Raw genomic sequence first — 22,483 nt, 5'->3', positions numbered from 1 at the left:
CACAAGCAAATGAGAACAGTGTATATTTCCTTAGAGTATGTGTTGCCTTCTAAAAGAACGAAGCAAAGAAAAAAGCTTCAGTAATTGGATCCCCGTTGTAGCCCTAGTGACGTGAGAAAGATGAATAGCTGTGCTAAGAGAACTCCCTCCTGGGGTGAGCGGTACCGCGTGCCACTGCGTGTTCCTGGGATGGAAGTTGGCCTGAAGCAAAACACAGTTTCTATACTAATAATGATAATAACAGCCAACGTTTTTGAGCACTTTGTCCTTACTGATCACATTCATTTTCTCCAAGCCTCGAAACCACCTGGTAAGAGAAAGAACCCATGTTTAAGCAACTGAGGCTCTGAGAGGTGAATGGACCTCCTGACCCAGGCTAGTGAGACATTTCACATGGGCACTTGGCTGCGTGAAGGGACTGTCAGATCTTCAAGGGGTGGGTTGCAGCATGAAAGAAATCACAGCCATTACAAATACATATTCAGTACTGAAGTTTGAAAAAGAAAACCAAGTCAGTCTAAATTGCAGTGGTGGCTAAAGATCTTTCACATCTCTCTCGCTGATCATCGCCCGAGTCTCCACCCTGGTGGGGTGGTAGACCTGGAGCCGGTTCTTTGAAGCATGTTTGACCTTGACCAGGCAGTTTTCTGCAGGGAAGGTTACAGTGTGAGAGTTACAAAGCCCTCCCACTGCACAGGTATCAGAGGTTGTCTCTTACAAGTTCCTTCACTTTGACTATTACTTCCTTTTCACAATTCTATTCTGGACTTCTGTCTCCTGTGTATTTACAGGAAGACAAAGCTCCCCCCCCATTTCTTTCTTTCTTTTTTTTTTTTTAACAAACCCTTTGCCATGTCTAAAAATGAGCCTCCTATTTCCCGCAGTTTCTGGGCATTGTGAATCTCATTCTAAACACAGACTAATGATAATGGTGACTGTCGCTCCCTGTTGCCTGTTGCCCAAGGCGGGAAGTTACAGGTAGGAAACTTCAAAGGTGATCCAATAAAGATCAGTGAAGGAAGGCTTTGTGATAAAATGGTCTTTACTAGATAGAAACTGTTTGGGATATGAGAATGGGTACTTCCCTGGGGCTAATCACAGTGTTTTAAAAATCAAGGCTTACAAAGAAAAGGTCTGTTTTTATTAGTGCAGGTACTGTAGTTGGCAGAATTTCTTTTTATGAAATAAAATATCTAGCAGACCATTCCTGATTATGTTATGTATTTTTAAATGTTACCATTGAGATATATTTATACTATAGACTACGAATCCTATCTTAAATATGCAAAATATATGCATAACTAATCTCCAAGCTGAGTTTCTGCTCCATATTACACCCTACAATGTAGCCTGTGCTTAAATGGTTCTTCTAAAAGGCGTAGCATGGAGCTTATTATTTGCTTTTAAAATGTAAGCACAGAGCATGCATGGGAAATGTGTGGTCCTGCGATGGGGGGGGGGGGGAAGGGGGCATGTTTTCCTTTTAGCTGTATTCTAAGGGGAAGCCAGCAAATATCTGGCAAGCAGACTGGGATTGAAACCAATAGTCTTTCATTGGTAACTGCCAGAGACCAGGATGAGACCAAAGGAGTAGATGTACTGTTTTTTCTAGTCTGTTCAGTGATTCTGAGCACCAAGTGTCTGCCGTGGTGTTAGGGGAAGTTAACTCACTGACTATATCATTGATGTGGCTCCCGTCTGTGCCCATCAGCTTCCCAGTCCCCAGAGTCTCCCAGGTCCTGTTGCTTAAGACAACTTCAGTCTTGTCCCCCTTCCTGCTACTGAAGTTGAAAAGAACAAGTATCCTTTTTTAAAAAAACATTTTTATCTATTTCAGAGAGGGAGAGGGAGAGGGAGAGAGAGAGAGAGAGAGAGAGAGAGAGAGAGAAAACATCAATGATGAGAGAGAATCATCGACTGGCTGCCCTCTGCACATCCCACACTGGGGAAGGAGCTAGCAACCCAGGCATGTGCCGCGACTAGGAATCGAACCGTGACCTCCTGGTTCATAGGTCGACGCTCAACTACTGAGTGATGTCGGCCATGCAGAACAAGTATTCCTAAATCTCTGTATCCCATTCTCTGGTGTCTTGATGAAGAGTGGTTCCATTATTTTGATGTAATCCTGAGGCTGTAGAGCTTAGAGGAGAAAAACTGAAGCTTATAAGAAAGTGGGAAGTTGAAACCTTCCAATGATCTAAGAAATGACAGTACCTTGGACAACATAATTCAGGGGTGCTTTGGGGTATCTGGTGTCTTCCGCTGATCCAGAAGGCACCCACCCCATCTGGATCTGCCCTTTCTAGATGGTGGGAGTGTTTTTATTTCTTCCTTTGATCCAAATCAAAGGACGGTGTTCTAGTCCTTCAAAGTGCTATACTTACAAGTTGGGTAAATGATTCTGCCCCAAAGTTAGGCAACTACAGATTCATTGGTTTAGCCCTTTCCCTTTGTTGACGCATTTATCCATGAAGAATTTGTTGTGTACTTACATGTACCAGTCACTGTATATGGTAAGGGAATTATTGAGATGAATACAGTGTAATCCCTAAACCGAGGAACATTGTCTCATGGTGGATAAAAGTACTTGGCCAACATAAGAGGTGTTAGTATTGCCTAACATAAGGGTGTTAGTATAGTTTTGGTATAAGACACAGTGGCAGCATAGATGAGGAAGCTGACCTGTTCCTTGGAGTGGTTGGTTAAGAATTCTCATTGAACATGACCTTAAAGAATTTGAGCTGGGAGGTAGAGAAGAGGTGGTATAGTAGCCTTGGCACAAAAACATGGAAATGTGAATAATACTATACAGAAAAATCAGGACTCACAATCAGCTGTTTAGTGTTTATTCTGATTAGTTGATGCTTGTGCCTCAGCAGTAGTTCATGATGTGGAATATCACCCTATGAATAACGACAGATTGCCTGGAACCATAGGAGTTCCATGTGAGAGAAAAAAAAAAAGAAAGAAGAGAAAATGGGTGGGAGGAAACGAATTATGAAGGAACTTGAATGCCGACTAAGGAGTTTGTGGGACATCAGATTTTACTTACCCATTTATTTATTCATACATTCCCTAGAGGCAAGGATACCAGATAGGAGGCTAGATAAAGAATCTAATAAAGACTGAATGATTACTTGAGCCATGGCAGCATTCATTGAAATGGAAAGGAGGACCCAGCTATGAAATATATTTTTAAGATATCAATGGACTGGCTTTGATGACTACATATGGGAAATACAAGAAACACAAAATGAAATAGAATGTGAGGTGTCCACAATGGGTAATGCAGTGTCTTGGATGTTGCCAATAAAAGTTTGTTGAATTTAATAGGACGTTAAGAGCAATTTTATCATATTTTTCTCTGAAGATGAAATTCAGGTTCTGAGGCATGAGAGAGAGAGAGAGAGAGATTGTCGGTCTGAAGAACCTCCTGATATTCAATGAACTGGCACAGTAGGCTTATTCCACTAATAAACTATCTCTGCAGTGGATATTCTGAATTGAGTCAGCTCATGAAGCCTACTCTTTAGAGGAATTGGAACTAATGGCTCCATCTGAGAAGAAAAGGACCTGCAGAGTGAACTGTGCATTACAACTTGCCCTAAATCTGGGAAAGATATATTAGAGATATATTAGAGACACATAGCTTTTGCTAGCTACATAGACTACAACAGCATTCTGCTTTCTTAGTGGCACACTGTCAAAAATAATACCAATTGTCCAAAAGGAAAAAAAAAGAAAACTGTAATAAGAAGCTCAGACTACAGTTAAAAAATCAACAGAAAGATTGTGGTAGGAACATGACATCTAAGTCAGATTTGAAAGCTTATGCTGTGAAGTCTCTTACAGACATTTATTTTAACTATTTATTTTATCATCTTTTGTATCTGAATTCAGTCTATTCACTGGCTAGATAGGTTCTTTAGACCTGTAACTCAATGACTCATTATCAAAATTGTGATGACAGTCTTGATACTCAAGTAGCTCGGCCAGAATGGCCTGCAATTCCTTGTGATGCAACCCAAGAGAGCACTGGGCTGAGAGTCAGAAGACTAGCCCTCTCATTTACTACCTGCATGTCTGTGAACACATTAATGAAACTCTCTAAGCGCCCAATTCCTAGCTATAAAATGGGGATAATAATGGCTTACTCACTATACTCCAAAGGGCTGTTGTGATTATCAGAGGAGACAGTCCTTGGGCCAGTTCTTCCTGATCTATAAGGCTCTGCTGGTTTGCCATGTGTGTGGAATACTTAAAGGACTTACAGAATCACTACCACGAAGATAATGAGAACAATGTGGGCTGGGGCAATGTGATGTGATAGCGCCCTCTCTGGTTGGATGCATAGGCAAGCTAAGACATTGCAGGATGTCACCCCTTAGGCTGTTACCCTGTGCTATATCTCAGGATAGTATAGCAGTCACTTGCCTGCAGGCCACTGACTGACTTGCAGTCAGAGATGATCATTTTGAAGCAAAGATTCTTAGTTTCTTATTGTGGATCCAGGTAGCTCAAGGATAGTCAAGAGCCAAAGCAACAGTTCTTAGATCTCAGTAGGTAAAGGATTCATAGCAACAGTTTTACTCTTGCTGTGTTTGTGTTTATCTCCTTAAATGTGCACATATTTTTATAGCATAGGCAAGTTAATGTGAAAATTAATTGAAACTATTAATTAAAAACAGTTACAGTCCTATATCTGCTTTGATAATATGTATTCACAATCAGCATTACTTTTTTTCTGTTCTTTTCACTTTTTTCATTTATCTACCCACTTGAAGGCCAGTTTCCTATAATTTTTAGTTGAGGATTATTGTAAAGATGACTCATATACTAGGGAAAATATCCCTATTCTCAGAAAATGTGTGATTCTCTGAAGCCCATTGGATAAAGAATTGTGGGAAGATTTAAGGATAAATGGTCCAATCTGATTGACAGATGTTCTCCACTGACCCCTCTTTCTTTCTGAGCAACTAAAAATGGGCTTCATTTGTAAAATTTTTAAAATCAATTTTGTCCCTAAAAGGTGAGCATTAGGGCTGCTAATCTTTTGATTTGTTAGCCACCAGGAAAGGAAAATGTAGGTAGTTGATGATATGCACATATGCGCTCTCTCTCTCTCTCTCTCACACACACACACAACACACGCATGTATGCGTAGAGAATCAGTACCTCTGAATCTTTTAGGAAAGCTCGGTAAGGAATCATTTCAGTTATGCAGCTTTGGTTGTGACAACTTTGGCTCATTAAAAATGGAGATGCAATAACTGGAAACAAGTACATATCAACATAGAAACGCATATTAATTTTCTTTATAATTGTTCAGATAACAAGGCTTTCATAATGTTAGAAGATATGTCAAGATTGGGAAGTTATCAAAAAGATTGAATGGCAAAGAGAGTAGTTTAAAAAGGTATTTAATGATGATATTTTAGAAGTAGAATGTGTATTTCCATCTGTGATTAACTTTGCAACTTAAGTCTAGAGCTCTGAAGGCAAAACGCAACCATTATGTAACTAGCCATAAATCGGCATGTCATTATTTGTATTTGCGGAAATAAGAGGCAGACATGGTAGAAATAGAAACATCCTTTTCATGTTAGATTTTGGGACAAGTAGTAACAGTTTAGTATTACTACTGCTAACTGTTGGAGATTATTAGTTAAATTGAGTTGTATTTGTAAATTTATAAGCATCAATTGTACCAAGTGACATTATAGATTAATTTTTTTGTTTTTTTAAACACAGGGTAACTGTGCCCTGATGGAAGGCATCTTTCAGTGCTACTGTACTTATATTCTCTTAAGGTTTCCTGTCCCTTGCTTTTGGTTATTCTTAATTTGAAATCAAACCATGCCATTAAGAATCAAGAATATAGCAAGATTCACTCTCTCTCCTTCTCCCTTCTTTTTCTGTCTAAAACAAAATCAATTAAAATATTTAAAAAAATAGCCCTGGCAAATGTGGCTCAGTTGGTTGAGCATCATCCCATGAACTGGAGGGTTGCCAGTTTTATTCTCAGTCAGGGCACCTGTGCAGGTTGCGGGTTTGATACCTGATCGGGGTGTGTGCTGGAGGCAACCAATTGATGTTTCTCTCTCCCATCAATGTTTCTCTCTCTCTCTTTCCCTTCCCCTTCCTCTCTCTCTCAAAAGTCATTTTAAAAAAACATTAAAAAGAAAATATGCAGCAAGAGCATTTATGAAATGTTTCAGATTGTAATGTAACAAAGTAAAATAATGGCAAAAATCCAAAGTCCACACTCATTAATTTAGGTGCTCTATAAATAAAAATCTTACTCAATTTTAATTTAAAAAAAAATATATTTTATTGATTTTTTACAGAGAGGAAGGGAGAGGGTTAGAGAGTTAGAAACATCAATGAGAGAGAGACATCGATCAGCTGCCTCCTGCACATGCCCCACTGGGTATGTGCCCGCAACCAAGGTACATGCCCTTGACCGGAATCGAACCTGGGACCCTTGCATCCGCAGGCCGACGCTCTATCCACTGAGCCAATCTGGTTAGGGCTCAATTTTAATTTTGATTTATTACCTTTTAATTAAGAAGCAGATGACCTCTCAATGTTCTCACTCATGAAGAAGGTGTAGGAAGAGTTCTAAGTACCTATTAGTATGGTTGATGTGAAAACGACTTAAAGTGTGGTCTAAAAGTACTTTGCAACTATTAAGAAGTATGTAACAGATTTTTTACTTTAAAATATGACATGGACATTTTTAAATTTAGAAGCCAAAGTCAGAGTTCTGCTGATGCAGAAATCAAAGAATTTTCTGCTTTTTCCAGAAATATTGCTTTCTGATCAACATGGACATTGAGATTCTTTTAAAAAAATATTTTTATTGATTTCAGAGAAAGGAGAAATAGAAACATCAATGATGAGAGACAATCAATGATCAGTTGCCTCTTGCATGCTCCCCACTGGGGATTGAGCCCGCAACCCAGGCATGTGCCCTGACTGTGAATCAAACTGTGACTTCCTGGTTCATAGGTTGGCACTCAGCCACCAAGCCAAAACAGCTGGGCACAAATTAAGATTCTTTAAATCATGTTGACAAAATAAGTACATCAGTAAAACTTTAAAGATTTATGAAAATATATATTTTACTTACGAAATCTTAATATATATCTAGCACTAAAGATGTGATGAGAAGTCGCCTGCTACAACTGAAAAATCTATTTAACTCTTCTAATGAGCATATTTCTATTTAGAGACCATTTAAAATATTATAAATATTCTTGGTGAGGTTACATAGTTCTTCAAAGGAAATACTTATTTATATCCTGCTTTATACATTTGGGCAAAAAATAGTAATAACACTTTCAAAATACTGATGAGAAAATGAATCACAATAAATATGTTGGATTCTCAAGATAAAGAGATGCATAATTCTCAGAGTTAACAGCATTCTTTGTATAAAAATAGTGCAATTGGGTTATACTATTTTTGCATGAAACTCATTAAGTGCAACTTTAAAAGCTTCTTCTTCCTCCTCTTCTTTTTTTAAACTTTGACAAGTTCCAGTAAACCGTGAGGAAACTGTCCTTCCAATTGCTTTTCCTTTGCCGAAATGTCTAGCAGTGAGAGTGCATTCGAATTAAAAGCAAAAAGTCCCTTAAATTCCTGTCAAGAAGTCCGTCCTGTAAGTGCCACTCCTGGAAGGACTATGGTTGTTATTACTTCTGGCTGGAACACGATTGCAAAAGTCTTCAAGAAAAAATGGAAATTGTGATGGGAGTATTCTGTCACTCTTATAATTTATGGTTTATTTATTCCTTTCTTTAGTCCATTAAAATTCCTTTGCCAAGAAGTCTTATCTCTAGAAGGAAATCTTTGACAATGATAAAAATACTATGTAATGAGATACTCATATCCCAAATTCCAAAAACTATTTTAAATTTCTATAATAATGATAAAAAATAAATGATAGTGACTAGTAAATAGGAAACTAATTATAATTCTCAGATTTTCTTTTATTTTGGTGTTCATAATATTCCTCTTTTAAGCATGACTGGTAATTTGCTCTTTTACAGGTGAAATTATAATAAATGTATAAATAATGTTAATTATACATCTCTATATAATATATATCTATATATCTATATTAAATAATGTGTATTGATATAGATCATTATTGGTGAAGATTTAAGACATTTGAAAGGTTGATGTGACTGCCTCAAAGACCTGCGGTGGAGTTGTGGCTGAGCTGAGACTGTTTCTTTCCCTTTGTGGCTCGACATAAGCTATATCATCCACATTGATTTTTCTTGCATTCTAGGTTTCTCTTCTCCCAGCCCCTCGGGGGACCGACATTGCCAGCTGCAGGAAGGCTGTGAATCCACATCCCGCCCATCAGTCCTCCTCCTGACTCCCAGGATGAGCTCGCCAGTGCAGCCCGGTCAGTCTGATTGCTTTTAAAACCATTAGCAGACTCTATATGAAAGATGTTGCTTTGGATTGCTTCAAATCAGAAATTTAGGTCATGACAGGACTGTTTGTTTTTCTGATGAAGATTGCTTGGTATAATGAATTTTGAATTTTGTGTTCTGCAGTGTGTCCTCTGTTACATAACCCAGTTGGCTTTCTGGACAACTGATTTTGTTTGTGTTGTTATCTGAGCACTGGGTTTTCATTCCTCTGCCTCTAAGGAAACATTTGGGTTGAACTTTGTGAAGTTATACATTTTTATTAAATATGATGTAGGCATCTAATTCATACCCATAGCCTTTCTTACCTAATGAGTGTCTGCATGCTCTTAAATGGTTCTGTGGGCCTTGAACGTTAGCGTGTGGAATCACTCCTTCATCTTTTGACCCGCAGGAAGGATATTCTTCCTCCCCACCCTTCTTTGCTGTCCCTCCTGTTTCCTATATACATAGTTAATTATAATCTCAGCACCTGCTTCCTCCGAATCCAGGGTAACGTGGCTGGTGTAGGGCTGTGACCAGCATCGCCGACACCCATGCCTCCGGGAACAGGGTGTCACTTTTGGCACAAACACAATCCGAGTCTTAAGAATGATGCGGTTGGATCAGAAAGCACATGTTTAGCATGAAAACATTTTAAAAGAATTTTCCATTTGGGTTATTATAGGAGCATTTACTTATTTCTTTCTATCCAACGTCCAAGATTGAAGCTAATGTAATATTATATTCAGAGTTTGGAAAGGAAAATCTTTTGCCAAGAGTTTCACTCTGTGGAGTGCCACACCCAGATTAGCTGCTCTGAAATGTTCTGGCCTCATCCATCTTTCCCCACCCTCCCTGTGGGCCACCAGCTTGTGTGTTGAACTTGGAACTGGAATTGATTGCAGAGTGTAACTGTGATTGTTGATTCTAACTGATGTAGCGAAGCTATTCCAGAGCCTTTAGTCACAGTCATGATGTGTAATTGGCATTGACATCTGGATAAGCAGATGAAGTGTTACCTGGGCCTCTTATCGCTGAGTCCCTGCAGCACAGAGGTTCTCAAACTTTACCAGGCCTTAGCATCTTTGGAAAGGATTGTCCAAATCAAGCCCATGCCCATAGTTTTTGACTCAGTAGTCTGGAGTGGGGCCCAATAATTGTGATTTTTGTGGGTTGATGCTACTGTTGCCCGGGGACTACACTTGGCAACCACTGTCTAACCTGCTGCGCCTGTTCCTCCCCCTGCCTGCTCCCCGCCCTGCCCTGCCCCACCCTCACAGATAGCCCTGTGTGAGCTGCATTGCTCATCACAATGAGAGTATAGTATAGTATAGTCTTCTTATCTTTTCTGTTGAGATGAACTTAAAAACCATGTTTCCATTTTATATATGGATACATTGCATTTTAAATATATATTATATATATTCATTTATATATAAATTTAATGTTTCAAAATTGCATAATTTAACAGAGGCATTTAATTTAGAACCACCGCAGTCAAACTTTTTTCCTTGCGGTGGAATGTGTTGGAATCACTAAAAAACATACTAAAAGCAATAGGAACAAATTGGCTAAGTACAGAAGTGGCAGAGAACATCTTCCATTTCCAGAAGTTATTGTTTAGAATTTACATAGGAGCTTGTCTTTAATTCTCAAAACCAGAAACTAGGCTTTTTATATATTTTAAAAAATTTCTCAATGTTCCTTTTTTTCTACCCCTCATATCTCTCTCTCTCTCTCTCTCTCTCTGTCTCTCTCTCTCTCTCTCTCTCTCTCTCTCTCTCTCCATGGTTTGTTACTCCCATCTTTGCTTCAGGAGAGTGACAGGGGGACAGGGCAGATTGAATGATAGGAGAATAGAATTTATGGCAGTGACAACTGTATCCAAATGAAATATTTGAAATGGCATTTCTACCTGTATATGTAATCTTGAAATGGACACAGAGTGCAGATGCCATCAAGGCTAATGGAGGATGAAGCTACACAGGAAAAAATCACTCAATTTTTAAAACTTACTAACTTTCAAATAGTGCAGGTGTAGCAATTTCAGTGTCTCTGTGGTCTTTATTTACCATCTTTCTAACGTGTGTAGATTTGGATACACTCATTTTTAATGAGAATCACATAGTCCCATTAAAACACTATTGGAAGGGGTTAGATTCCCAGTTTACCGCGCCCCCCGCCCCCAGGGCTATTTAACGGTGACTAGATTGCAATGAATGGATACTGAAATATTTAGATAAACTTAGTTGAAAAAGAGAATCAATGCAAGATAGTAAGAACTATTTTTAAATTTTCCATGCTTAAAGAAAAGAGGGTCAAATGGCAGAAAGTTAAACAGATGATAGATTTTATGGTGATTCTTAATGTGAGCTATGGGCACCTTAAAGAATTTCTCAGGTAGGTCTGTATTACATCCAATTTCATTCTAAAAAAAGTAATGCTTTTGGAGAGGTCTGTGTGAGAGTGATATCACTCTTGGTTTTCTCATTTTATGTGTGAAACAGAGGGTGGGGTGAGATTTTTGTTATTAATGTCACTGCTGAGGTAATTGCTTAAGAGGTAAAGTATATTGGGCAAGAAAGCTATAGAAATGGTGTATATATGTAAGGAACAGATGGTCAGAAGTAACATTTGCTGAACTTTGTGAGGTAAGAGAGAGAAGGAAAACAGATGAGTGCATGAGCTAATTCCTCCTGAGGGAGAAGAAACAGACACGATTAAAGGGGACTTGAGGTTAAATACTATCCACCCAGCGTAGGGGGTTGGTTGTGCAGAAAGTGAATGTGAATCCATACTTTGAGGTGCATATGGAAAAGGAAGAATTACACTGCATAGCTTGGCTTCTTATATTCCAGATGATAACAACTTGCAGCGTTTTAGAAAAATCACAGGTCCTGTGTGTGTGTGTGTATATATATATCTTGTAAGACATAAGATAGTCAAATACATTGGACTCTCAAAAAGTCAAATAATACCAAATACTTGGGTGAATTCCACATACAGTATTACCACAAGCTCACAACTGGTAATATTTGACAATTGAAATCAGCATAATCTGTCCTCCAAGAATATTGACTTTATAATATGAAAATATCTTGCTATTTCAGGCTGCTATTTCAATGATGGAGTTCTTGCCAGAATGATAATTGTTCAGTTAGGAGAAGGAGAAAAGTGGGTGACAAATGAGACAACTGTTGAGTGAAGCTCATTTGATTATAGAGTCATTAAAATTTCTTTGTGTACTTCCTAATACATACTTTTGCTCTATTGAGAACAGCATTATACAGAGGTCTTAATCAATTCTTTTGGGAAGTTTTTATGAATGAAATCTGAGTTGAGGAAAGTCATAGTGAATGGGCCAGGTGGGTGGCAGTCTTTTCTGTTTATTGCAAGTACAAACCTGAAATACACTTGGCATATATAAAGGAAAAAGCTCGGCCACAAACATAGATACATCATTCTGCTCTTAGTCTGTATCTTATGGCACAATGAATATTCTACTGGTGAGAAATAACCTAATTGTTTGACTTATTAAAATTGTTTTTCTTACATCTCCTTTTTCTTAACTATGCAAAAAGAGAATTAAATTGGTCGTATGCATTCACCATCGAATTATTTTGCTTTTGTTCCAAAAGGGCTCTAAGGAGTTTTTGTGCACCAGAAAAATAGACTCATTTCAGTTATTATAGAAATTCTTTAATAGTCAGTTTCTCAGACAGAGTATTTCTTTTGGTCTTGAAAATTGATCCTGGGATAGTGTGAATTCATATTTTCCCCACGCATTGACACCATTCTCATAAAAGTTCTCCATTCATATTCAAGTATAGTTGATATCAAGTACTAAATATTATGCCTTGATCATGCATTCAAAGAATAACTGCTGAGTTTTGAATATAGAATTGATGGTTTTTATTTTAATCTTGCTGCCCAATAACATTTTGAGTCAGAGCACTGGGTACTGTTTTTTTTGGCCTGAATGGAGGGAAGACTATGTGGCTAAAATTGGCAGCTAGCTGCTGCAATTGAGATAGTCATTCATTCAAAATTTATTAAGCATCTATTTTATGCCAGTCACAGTGTTATTTACTAGGGACACAAAGAGTACTAAATAAATCAAGATTTCTACCTTTCTGGACAACACCCTTTAGTGGGAGGGAAGTGTAAGTAGTTCTGATTCATTCAGAGTGCTGAGTACTTTAAGAAATATATGAGCAGAAATTAATTTCTTCTGTATAGCAATATGGATGTCATTTCTAATAATTTAATTTTTCTCAGGATTGCCAGATCTCAGAAGGAAAGACATTAGTCTTCATCTAATCTAGAGTTTCCCAGACATGTCTGATAATAAAAACCACCTGGAGCTCTTGTTAACAATACAGTCTCAGACCCCTCCCTTAAGGAGAATTGAGTGGAGGACCTGGAGGGGTTTCTCAATAGCACCGCGTGCAGTGCTCTTCCCTGTGACTTGGTGAAGTGCCGAAATGCTCTTTAGTCTGTCTAATAAAAAATACACCATTAAATCCAGTCTCAAAATAGGTGTTTTCTCCTGTGAGCTGAGATATAACTCAGTTATTTTGCTTTCTGATAAGTAAAACACTAGTGCTATTGAAAACTAGAGGAGGCTATAATTTGTCCGAAAATTCTAATGGCTTATATGTATATGTACCTAGGCCATTCTGTGTTGTTGGTTTTTTTAAATTGATTTTTAGAGAGACTGGAGAGGGAGAGAGAAACATCCACATGAGAGTGAAACATCGATCTGATGTCTCCTGCACACCCCTTACTGGGGATCTAGCCGGAAACCCAGGCATGTGCCCTGCCCAGAATTGAACCATTCAGTACACAGGATGATGCACAACCAATTGAGCCACACCACAGCAGCCGGGGGTTGGCCATACTATTTTTATGTAGAAATAAACCAAAGAGATTCTTATAGATAGAATACCATTCTCTTCACCCCTCTCCCACTCCCTCAAAGCAAGTCTTTACTTACTTTAACCCAGATCAGATTTTTAGTATGATATCGAGATTATGATTTGAGCCTGAACATTTTTAAGAGTAAATAAATTAGGCTGCATCAACCCTAGAATGACTTTTAATTTCGATGAATCTAATTTATATAAATTAGTTAATGAACATGCACCCAAAGGAATTTTCCAAACATAGACACAAGGTGCATGATGCCCCCTGGAAGTATGCAATGATGTGGCCTTGTGGGCTTCTAGGTGACTTTGGATGGTGGAATTGCCATAGCAGTGACTGCAAAGCCTTATAACTTTAGTTTTCAAAGCCCATTGCATAAAGGTAGCTAATTTTTCCTTTCTTCACCGTTGTGGGAATGTGTAAAAACTACTCCACCCATATGGGGTGAGAGGACAAGGCTATTTATATGAACTAAATGTCTGTGGCCAGATCTTATACTCTACTCCTTTTCTTTTCTCATTGGCAAATCTTAGGCAGAAATTCCTTGGGTTTTCCCTACATGCCTCTGTTTTGCGAAACAGCTGAATTCTCTTACAGAAATGTAGAGTAGGTCTAACTAATGATCAAAAAGTTCTTTGAAATATAACTTTGTTATGAAATGCTAAGTAGTATAAACAATTTGAGGGCAGGCATGAATAAAAGCTTCACTGCAAGCATTTTGAAAGAGGACTAATAAAAGCTTCACAGTTCAATTAATACAGCACCACATTGGGTCTTCTGGAAGCATATGGGACCCAGAAGGCCTGCCCCTGTTTTTAAAATTTACGAACGCTTTAATGATTCACCACTTTTACTCCAGCACATTACCCACTGTGGTGCCATTTAGTCATTAAGTTAGGGAAGGAAAACCAGGACAAAGCTGCAAACAAATATCATAATGTCCAAGTGGGGACTTTTTCTTCAGTTTGTTCACTATGTGTTACCATAAAAAATGAATGGTACACCCAATAAATTCAATAAAAAATGTTAAAAAATGAATAGGAAATGAAATAGAGTCTTAGGACAAATCAAGTAGGTTATGGCTTCCCCAGATGAGCGATCCGTTGGCTTTTTAATGAAATACAGGCCAAACCTCATTGCAATAAGCTCTGTGTAACTAAAATATTTCAGGTTCCTGCTAATTATCTATTTCAAGTGATCTTCAAGAAAAATATCCTAAGATAATCAAATACATTAGTCCCTTGAGTTTTGTGGGTTTTTTTTTTTTTTTTTTTTTTTTTTTTTTGTAATAGAATTGGATCACAAAGTGTAGTATTGGTGGGAAACACAGAATATTAAATTTATAAATATTGTCTTGGTTGTATTTTTTTTACTAATATAACTTTACAGCTAAGTTTTTCATTCTTTTGCTATTTCTAAGTCTAAACTTCTCAATCTGATATTCAAATGAGAAACATAAAGCAGAGTGAGCATTTAATTTTATTAATTCTCCAGTTCCCGAGGGACAGGGCTTTAAAAGTGAGGCACAAACCTTTTCCCAAAATGCTCAGTTTAAATTTATTCTGCACGTTTACTTGTTCCCAGCTTTGCTTTCCACAATAAATTCTGGTGGGTAATTTAGTTTACATATTTCTTCATTGTCGTTACACTACCAAAACCCCCATAATGTAGTTCAAACAGGAAGGAAGGCTCTTTCTCACTCACATAAACACTAAAGAGGTTTTCCTGAGTGGTGGGTGGGCTGTTCTTTTTCTAGTGGCTGTTCAGGATCCTAGACAGCTTGGGACGTGTGGCTCATGCTTCTATAACTAATGGATTCTATAATCAGTGTGCATCTCCACATCAAGCTGATGGAAGGGCAATGGAAGAAGTGGACTGTGTGGAAGTTTCCACAGGTACATTGCTCCCGTGCACAGTGTATTGGGTAGAATTTAGACACATGGCCACATCTCATTACAAAGAGGGTTAGGAAATGTAGTTAGCAGTGGTCCAGGAAGAGATGGAAACAGGTTTGGTGAATAGCTAGCCAGTATCTACCATATTTGTCTTGAACATTTACACCTGGGAGTGCAAATAAGGTATTGCTTACAAGAGGTGGAGTATTTCATAATGTACCTTTGGTTAAGCCAGTTATGGAAGAGTTAAGTAGGATTCCTTTAAAGAGATAGAAACACATTAAAATCAGGGCAGATCAAGTTAGACACATTTTCTAAGAGCTGCTTAACTAAACCGTTCTTTATGAATCATGGTAAATAGCGAAGCAGAGTAGCTATTAGAAAATCTGAGTTCTTGTTTTTAGTGGGAACACTCCAGAAAATGGGAATAATATGTATAATGTAGAATATTGTGTCCTTAATTAGTGTGTAAAAGTCATGTCAGTGACAGCTGAAGACTGAAAAAAAAAAGGTCATGTCATTTATCTTAAATTATAGTTTCATATATGCTGAGGAAGGATCCACTTAATATTCACAATTCTTATGGTTGCTCTTCGTTGTTATATGCTGAGGAAGGATCCACTTAATATTCACAATTCAACAATTGCTCTTTGTTGCATATTTGGTGTCACATTTTTAAGCACCTTCATAGTTTTAAACGTTACTTTGAAAATCTATGTCAACACAATGGTTGGTAAATATTTGTTTTACACTGATGTTTTCAGGAACACAAATAAAACAATACTAGGCTTTATTTTCTGAGGATTCACAAGCAAAATTTTGGTAATTCTGCAAAGTACACAGGGGCAGCCTTTTGTTTATAGCATTATGTGGGACCTTTATGGAATTTCTTTTCTCTGTATAATTTAGGGTTTGCTCTTAAGGGCACCAAAACTTTTTATAAGTTGTGTGGTGTGTGTTTGTTTTTGTGTTGCAATGCTATAATAACTCTGAGGAATACAGAGGTATATAGAGCGATATTCCTTTCACTAAATAACATTCAAATGCTTTGCTTTATATGGTTTCTGTTTATTTATTAATATTTGTCTGTCATCTTTTGAGAATGTCAATATGTAGCAGTCTCCTCCATTTATAATTTATTGCCTCTAATTTGTTGTTTGGTTAGAAAGCAAAGAACTATGTTGAATGAACTTAGTAAGATAAGAATAAGTTCTGTACATTCTAAGGAAATGCACACAGATCTCTTTAAGGAGCAAAATACATGTTTGTTTTTTCTTGCATTTAGTAATTGTATTTTAACTGTCTTCCGACACCCTTATTTTCTTGGTTCTCTCTGTCTTTGCTATATAGATTTTGAAAACTCTGAGTTTTTGTAATAGGTGAGGCATTATTATGGTTTTGATAGGCATGCCTTGCAAATTATGATCAATAAGTTTACTCAGTGCATATCCATGTGTTGATTTATTTGTATTGTTTCAGAGTCACTTTAATATCCAAAATAAAAGTCACACTACTAAATTATTGGTGAGTTTTTCTTTAAAATATCATATCGAGTTACAGAAAATGGAAAAACTGAGATAGGCTGTGAACTTGTTTTAAGTCTTTCTTTTCAGGATCACTTTCAAGCCTTTGTTTATATAAGCCTCTTTCCTCTTGTGATAGATGGTTGCTCCTTAGGTAGTGCTGCATAATTAACCTCTTCTCCCCAGACTCTTCTTAACTTCCAAGAAGACTTTCTCTTCATACTGTATTATAGTCCCCCTGGCAGCTGGCCGAGCTGGGGAATTTCCTTTAGAGTTGGAATTTGCCCTAATAATTTTACTCTCTTTGGAATTATGTGAGTCCTGAGAGGGTGGATAATCATAGGGGCACATATGTAGGCATTCGTCTTTTATCTTTCACTCTTGGATGAAATTGTTCTTCAGAAAGAAATGCTGAAATGACATAGAAACAAATTATTAATAAGAAAAACAAGCTATGAGGTTTGGACCCTGGGAATGTATGCATGTTTAATAAAAGTGACGGCACTTTCTGGGTCTACTTTTACTGGAGAAGCTACTTCCTTACCTAACCTGTGTTTTGCTGATCTTGAGATTACAAGTTTTTCTGGAGATCTAAGACTACTGTGCAGTCAGATGGGCAAAGCCAGAACTTTATCCCGAACCCCTCTTTTTAAAATTTATATTTGATAGGAAAAAATAGGACAAGTCATTGTACTTACTTGTTCGGTTTTTCACTGGGATCCCAAATGTCTGCCTAATGTGTTCATGGACATGGGCGTTTTGGGAATTTTACTATAATTTAGGGTGTGCTGTCTATTGATATAAACTATTCAGCCAGAGATTGTGAAAGAATTCTTCCTGAAGTCCTATCTCCTCTCATCATATGTTGTAAAATAAGTATTATAATTAAAGACTTAAGAAAATAAAAAGCATGTAGCTATGAAAATTCTTTTGGGGTGGCTTTTATGTTATTTTTAATGTATTATAATCTTTGTGCCTATAATATGATGCTTCATTTTTTTAAGGATGGAGAAAATTGAATATATCTTATTTTGGTTTTATGTTGAAAGTGAAATGATAAATTGTAAAACAGATTTTAAAGGAAATAGTATATTAGTGAAAGGGCCTAGGAATTAGTAGAAAAAGTCAGGAAGCCAATTATAGAAAGAGGGAAAATAATACATACCATAACGTGTTAGGCAATGTGTGCTATTGAATCTCTGAATTTCAATAAAATATGTCAGAGTTCATTTTCCCTTCTGTTGAGGGAATAGATGTTTCACCTACCCATCTGCTTTCCTACCTTTCTTTCTTTTACTTTTATGCTGCCTAACTCTAAACCGGACTTGAGATCTATATCATAAGTTTTTAAAAATAAAATACACGAGGAGGAAAGGATGTAAAGGAAGGGAAATTGGATAAAGTAAAAACTATTAGTACATACACTCAAGTCAGGAAGTTTCTAGAAGGAGACTAGGCTCTGAGCTTCCTGCTTGCAAGTCTGTTTTCTCTTATGAGGTTAATCTTCCTCCAGCCTAAATCAGATCAAGTCACCGCTTGTTGAAGAAAATGGTGGCTTTCCATCACCTCTACCAGAGGGACACAAGGCCCCTGCCCTGTTCAGGGGTGTCTTCCTTCATCTTTTCAGTGAACCCTGCACCTTGTTCTGGTCGCCACATGGAGCTGTGCGCCTTCCCCAGGTCCTGCTCCCCTGCCTTTCTCTCTGCAGGGAGTGCCATCTCCCCAGTCCCACCCCACACCACCACACCCTGGCTCTTGAGGAATCCCTTTACTAGTACTTACCCTCAAGTCTGGGCTTCAGTTCCGTTCTCCTCTGAAGCCTTCCTGGGTGACCCCAGGCCTCTCTGACATCTGTTACCTCTGTTGCTTATAGGACTTATCTCTTACTATAGTGCTGGGAGTTGTCTTAGTAATAGACTAAGCTTTTTGAGAGCTAGGGACAGCTTTCTAAGATTTTTTTTTTTAAGTAAAGCAATGCTATTTATTTTACTCGCAGTTGCTCGCGTAGTTAAGTAATACACTGCCTCGCCCATAAAAGGAGCCAAGTAAGTGAGGGGGGGAAAAGGACAGTTTGTGAGGAGGCTGATGATAGTGGTGCTATCATTGGAGGGCGGGGAGGCAGTTGAAAATATCTGAGCGAAACCAAGCTGCTTGATCTCTGGTAAGTCATGTCCCTTCCTCATTGTATTTTTCTCATGTACTCATTTGTTGACTTTCTGTCCTTTTCACTTCTTCTGAATGACAGTTTTGAGATGTTCTTTAACCTCTATGTAGTGCTGAAGTGTTGTTTCTTCCTTCTGGGGTGGCCTGCCTATTCCTTGAACAATTACCATTGCAATAGGGTGGTTATAGTTTGCAAGACTTGTGGCCACATACTGAGTTCCCTAAATGTGGAGAAGCCTCTAAATTTGGAGTTGCTTTAGCTAGCACAGTGGGGTTGAAGCAACCCTACCAGCCTTTTTCCTTTTTGTAACTTGGACCTCTCCCTGTTCTAACACAATCTACCTCCCTCCCCATAAAAAAACCAAAAACACACGTTGTAGTTAAGAATAGAGGGAAGAGTAAAAGTATTTTGAATAGTGGTTAAGCAGGAAATTGTTTAAAGATTCATTAGTCCAACATCCTTTAAACTTTAAAAAATTAATGCATTTTTGCATACTGTATTAAGTTACTTTTTTAAAATATATTGTGTTTCCAAGGACTTTGGATAAAATAAGCATAGAAAACAACTGGTTTAAAATTTATGACTTTTCTAGAAACACCAATCAGAAAGGATACATGCACCACTATGTTCATAGCAGCACAATTCGCCATAGCTAAGATTTGGAAACAGCCCATCAGCAGATGAGTGGATTAAAAAACTGTGGTACATCTACACAATGGAATACTATGCTGCAGTAAAAAGAAGGAATTCTTACCATTTGCAACAGCATGGATGGAACTGGAGAGCACTATGCTAAGTGAAATAAGCCAGAGAAAGATAAATATCACATGATCTCACTCATTTATGGAATATAATGAACAACATAAAGTGATGAACAAAAACAGATCCAGAGACAGAAAAGCATCTATCAGACCGTCAAACCTCAGAGGGAAGGTAGGGGAGGGTGGGGGTAAAGGGTAGAGATCAACCAAAGTACTTGTATGCATGCATATAAGCCTAACCAATGGACACAGACACCAGGGGGGTGAGGGCATGAGTGGGGGGTTTGGGGGGTAATGGGGTGATAAGGACACATATGTAATACCTTAATAAGTAAAGAAATTAAAAACTTAAAAAATAAAATTTATGACTTTTCAATCTATATATGGTTTCAGTTCCTCTTAGTTAAAATAATTTTATTAACGAATATCACCCAATACATTTGATAAAAATTTGTTTGATATGAGGAAAAAAACAATGAGCTTCTAAGCACTTTAACATAATAGTTGAAGCCTTCAGAAATATTAAATTAGGATCTTAAACTTTGCGTGTTTCTGGCTCTGTTATTTGACAGTGTTGTAGTATAATAGTTAATAGACAAAGTGGTCTCTTACCTTATATATCTAGTCAATTGAGGTTCCTTTCCTCTCTGCCCAGGAAATTCATTTTTCTAAAGATCATGGACAGAACAGATGTGGAACAGGCAAACACTACAAGTCTTTCACACAAGGTTCTCTGGGGAACCCCTTTGGGGAGGCTTTTGTTTGTCACACACATAACAAGTATGTCTTTACCCTGAATGATGCAATGGTCCAGCCTCCTGCGGGGTAACATCCACTGACAATAGCGCCATAACCCATTAGTTTGATCGCACACTCCCCGAATCTGTAGGGATTTGCCAAGTCCAAATGAGTGACTACATCTTAAACTAAGAGAGAAACCTGAGGTCCTTGGGGAGCAGGGATTTGTTAAGGTTAGATTGTTTACTTTGCTTGTTATAACTGTAGGATTATTAAGGAAATGTTTGCATCCTGTTGTGGTTGTGTGTTCTTAACCAATATATGATGTGAAGAAGTTTGATCTTTTTGTTTCTGCTTCTCTTATAGTCCGTATTAATCTCTACCCCCTCACCCCTATGAAGAAAAGTCTTCACGCTCGTGAGGTCTAAATAAATCCATATACCTTGCTTTGAGCACTTTGCTACCTTGTCTGTCTATTAATGATAAATTATGCAAATGCATATTTGTAGTTATTAGCAAAGGCCCAAGTATTTAAACATAAGCTCTGGAAACAAGTGTTACTTGTTTATCTATCTATTATTCACTAAATCTCCTTTTGTCCCAGTTTCCTTGTTTGTAAAATATGTCATGAGTTTGTTGTATTGGTACATAAAAGGTATAATTGTAAATAAAAATGATAGTAAAGGATCTGGTATTCACTTGGAGTTATTACACATAAGCTTGTATTTTTTTTCTCACCTGAAACCTGTAGCTACCCTTTTGTGAATGTCACTGTAAACTCGAATGTCGGCAGAGCTTTCTACACTGATGAGAAAGACCATCATTTCTAGGTTCTGTCACAATTTTCAGTTTGGTTCTGTCTCCAATTTATTCACTTTTGAGCAAATGGAATCCTTCTATTTCTCTTTCATATTATATGCCAGCTCTCTACTTTATCCCACCCACAGTGGTGAGCCATTTTCTTACCTTGCTTCACCTTTTTGGTATTTTTTATACTATTTGCCATGCCAGCGTTTCTTGTAAGCACTCCCTCCTTCCTTTGCCCTCTGGACATTTGCTATTGTACATTAATTACGTATGGTTTAATGAAAATATTGGCCAGGAGTATCTTTTTGGATCTTATACTGGCAACATTGCCTTGTCATTTTTGTCGAAAGACTCTTTTGTGGGTCAAATCAGGTAACATGCTGAGTGTAAGTAATTTATCACTTTTGCAGTTTCCATCCCATGGCTACAGAAGAAGTTATATTTGGTACCGAGGTTTAGAGCAGAGAGTTGCAGAACTTGGGGAGTTTTATCATCTGGAGCAAGCAGCTGAGTCATGTGGAAAGAGCAAGGAAGTGTGCCAGCAAGAGTCAGGAAATCCCTATTAGAAACTCGGCTCAGCCCTGACTAATGCGTGGGGCTTTGGAAAAGTCACTTTACCTCCCCGGATATCAGTTTTCCATCTTGCCTTAGTATCTCTGTGGCCACTGTAACACATTGCCAGGAAACTGAGACAAAGGGAGATTGAGTGAAGAATAGATAGACGACAAGTACCACTTGTTTCCAGAGAGCTGGATGGCTTAAAAGAACAGAAGTTTATTCCTTCACAGTTCTGTAAGCCAGAAGTCCAAAACTGGAGTCACTGGGCGGACTTCTGGGTGTCAGCAGGGTGGTGCTCCCTCCAGAGGCTCCAGGGCAGAATTGGTTCCTTGCCTCTTCCACCGTCTGGTGGCTGCCAGCATTCCCTAGCTTGTGGCTGCATCACTCGGTCTCTGCCTCTGTGGTCACGGTACCTTCTCCTCTTCTGAGTCAAATCTGCCTTTGCCTCCCATTATAAGGATACATGTGATTGCATTTAGGGCCCACCTGGTTAATACAGAATAATCTCTCCATCTCCAGATCTTTAACCACGTCAACAAATTCCTTTGTTTTTTTTTTTTTTGGCCATATGAGGTAACACTCACAGGTTCCTGCATTTGCTCATTCATTCATCCATTTGCCAAACTTTTATTTCATGCCCACCATATGTTAGACACTGGACTAGGTATTAGGAATAACACAC

The 22,483-nt window shown here is 38.0% G+C and overlaps 1 protein-coding gene across 1 annotated transcript in view; it reads left to right on the top strand.

Moving 5' to 3' along the window:
- The window catches only part of HDAC9 (histone deacetylase 9), an 846,941-nt gene that overhangs the window by 63,155 nt on the left and 761,303 nt on the right, over positions 1-22,483 (top strand). Inside the window, exon 2 of the mRNA XM_014544651.1 lies at positions 8,300-8,419. Coding sequence (XP_014400137.1) covers positions 8,398-8,419 — 22 coding nt within the window. The 5' untranslated portion in view covers positions 8,300-8,397. The remainder of the gene's footprint in view (positions 1-8,299; positions 8,420-22,483) is intronic.

The sequence above is a fragment of the Myotis brandtii genome, unplaced genomic scaffold (genome assembly GCF_000412655.1).
Source record: "Myotis brandtii unplaced genomic scaffold, ASM41265v1 scaffold374, whole genome shotgun sequence".
In the NCBI taxonomy this organism is placed as follows: Eukaryota; Metazoa; Chordata; class Mammalia; order Chiroptera; family Vespertilionidae; genus Myotis; species Myotis brandtii.
The sequence above is the reverse complement of the archived record's forward strand: the minus strand, read 5'-3'. Positions and strand labels throughout refer to the sequence as shown.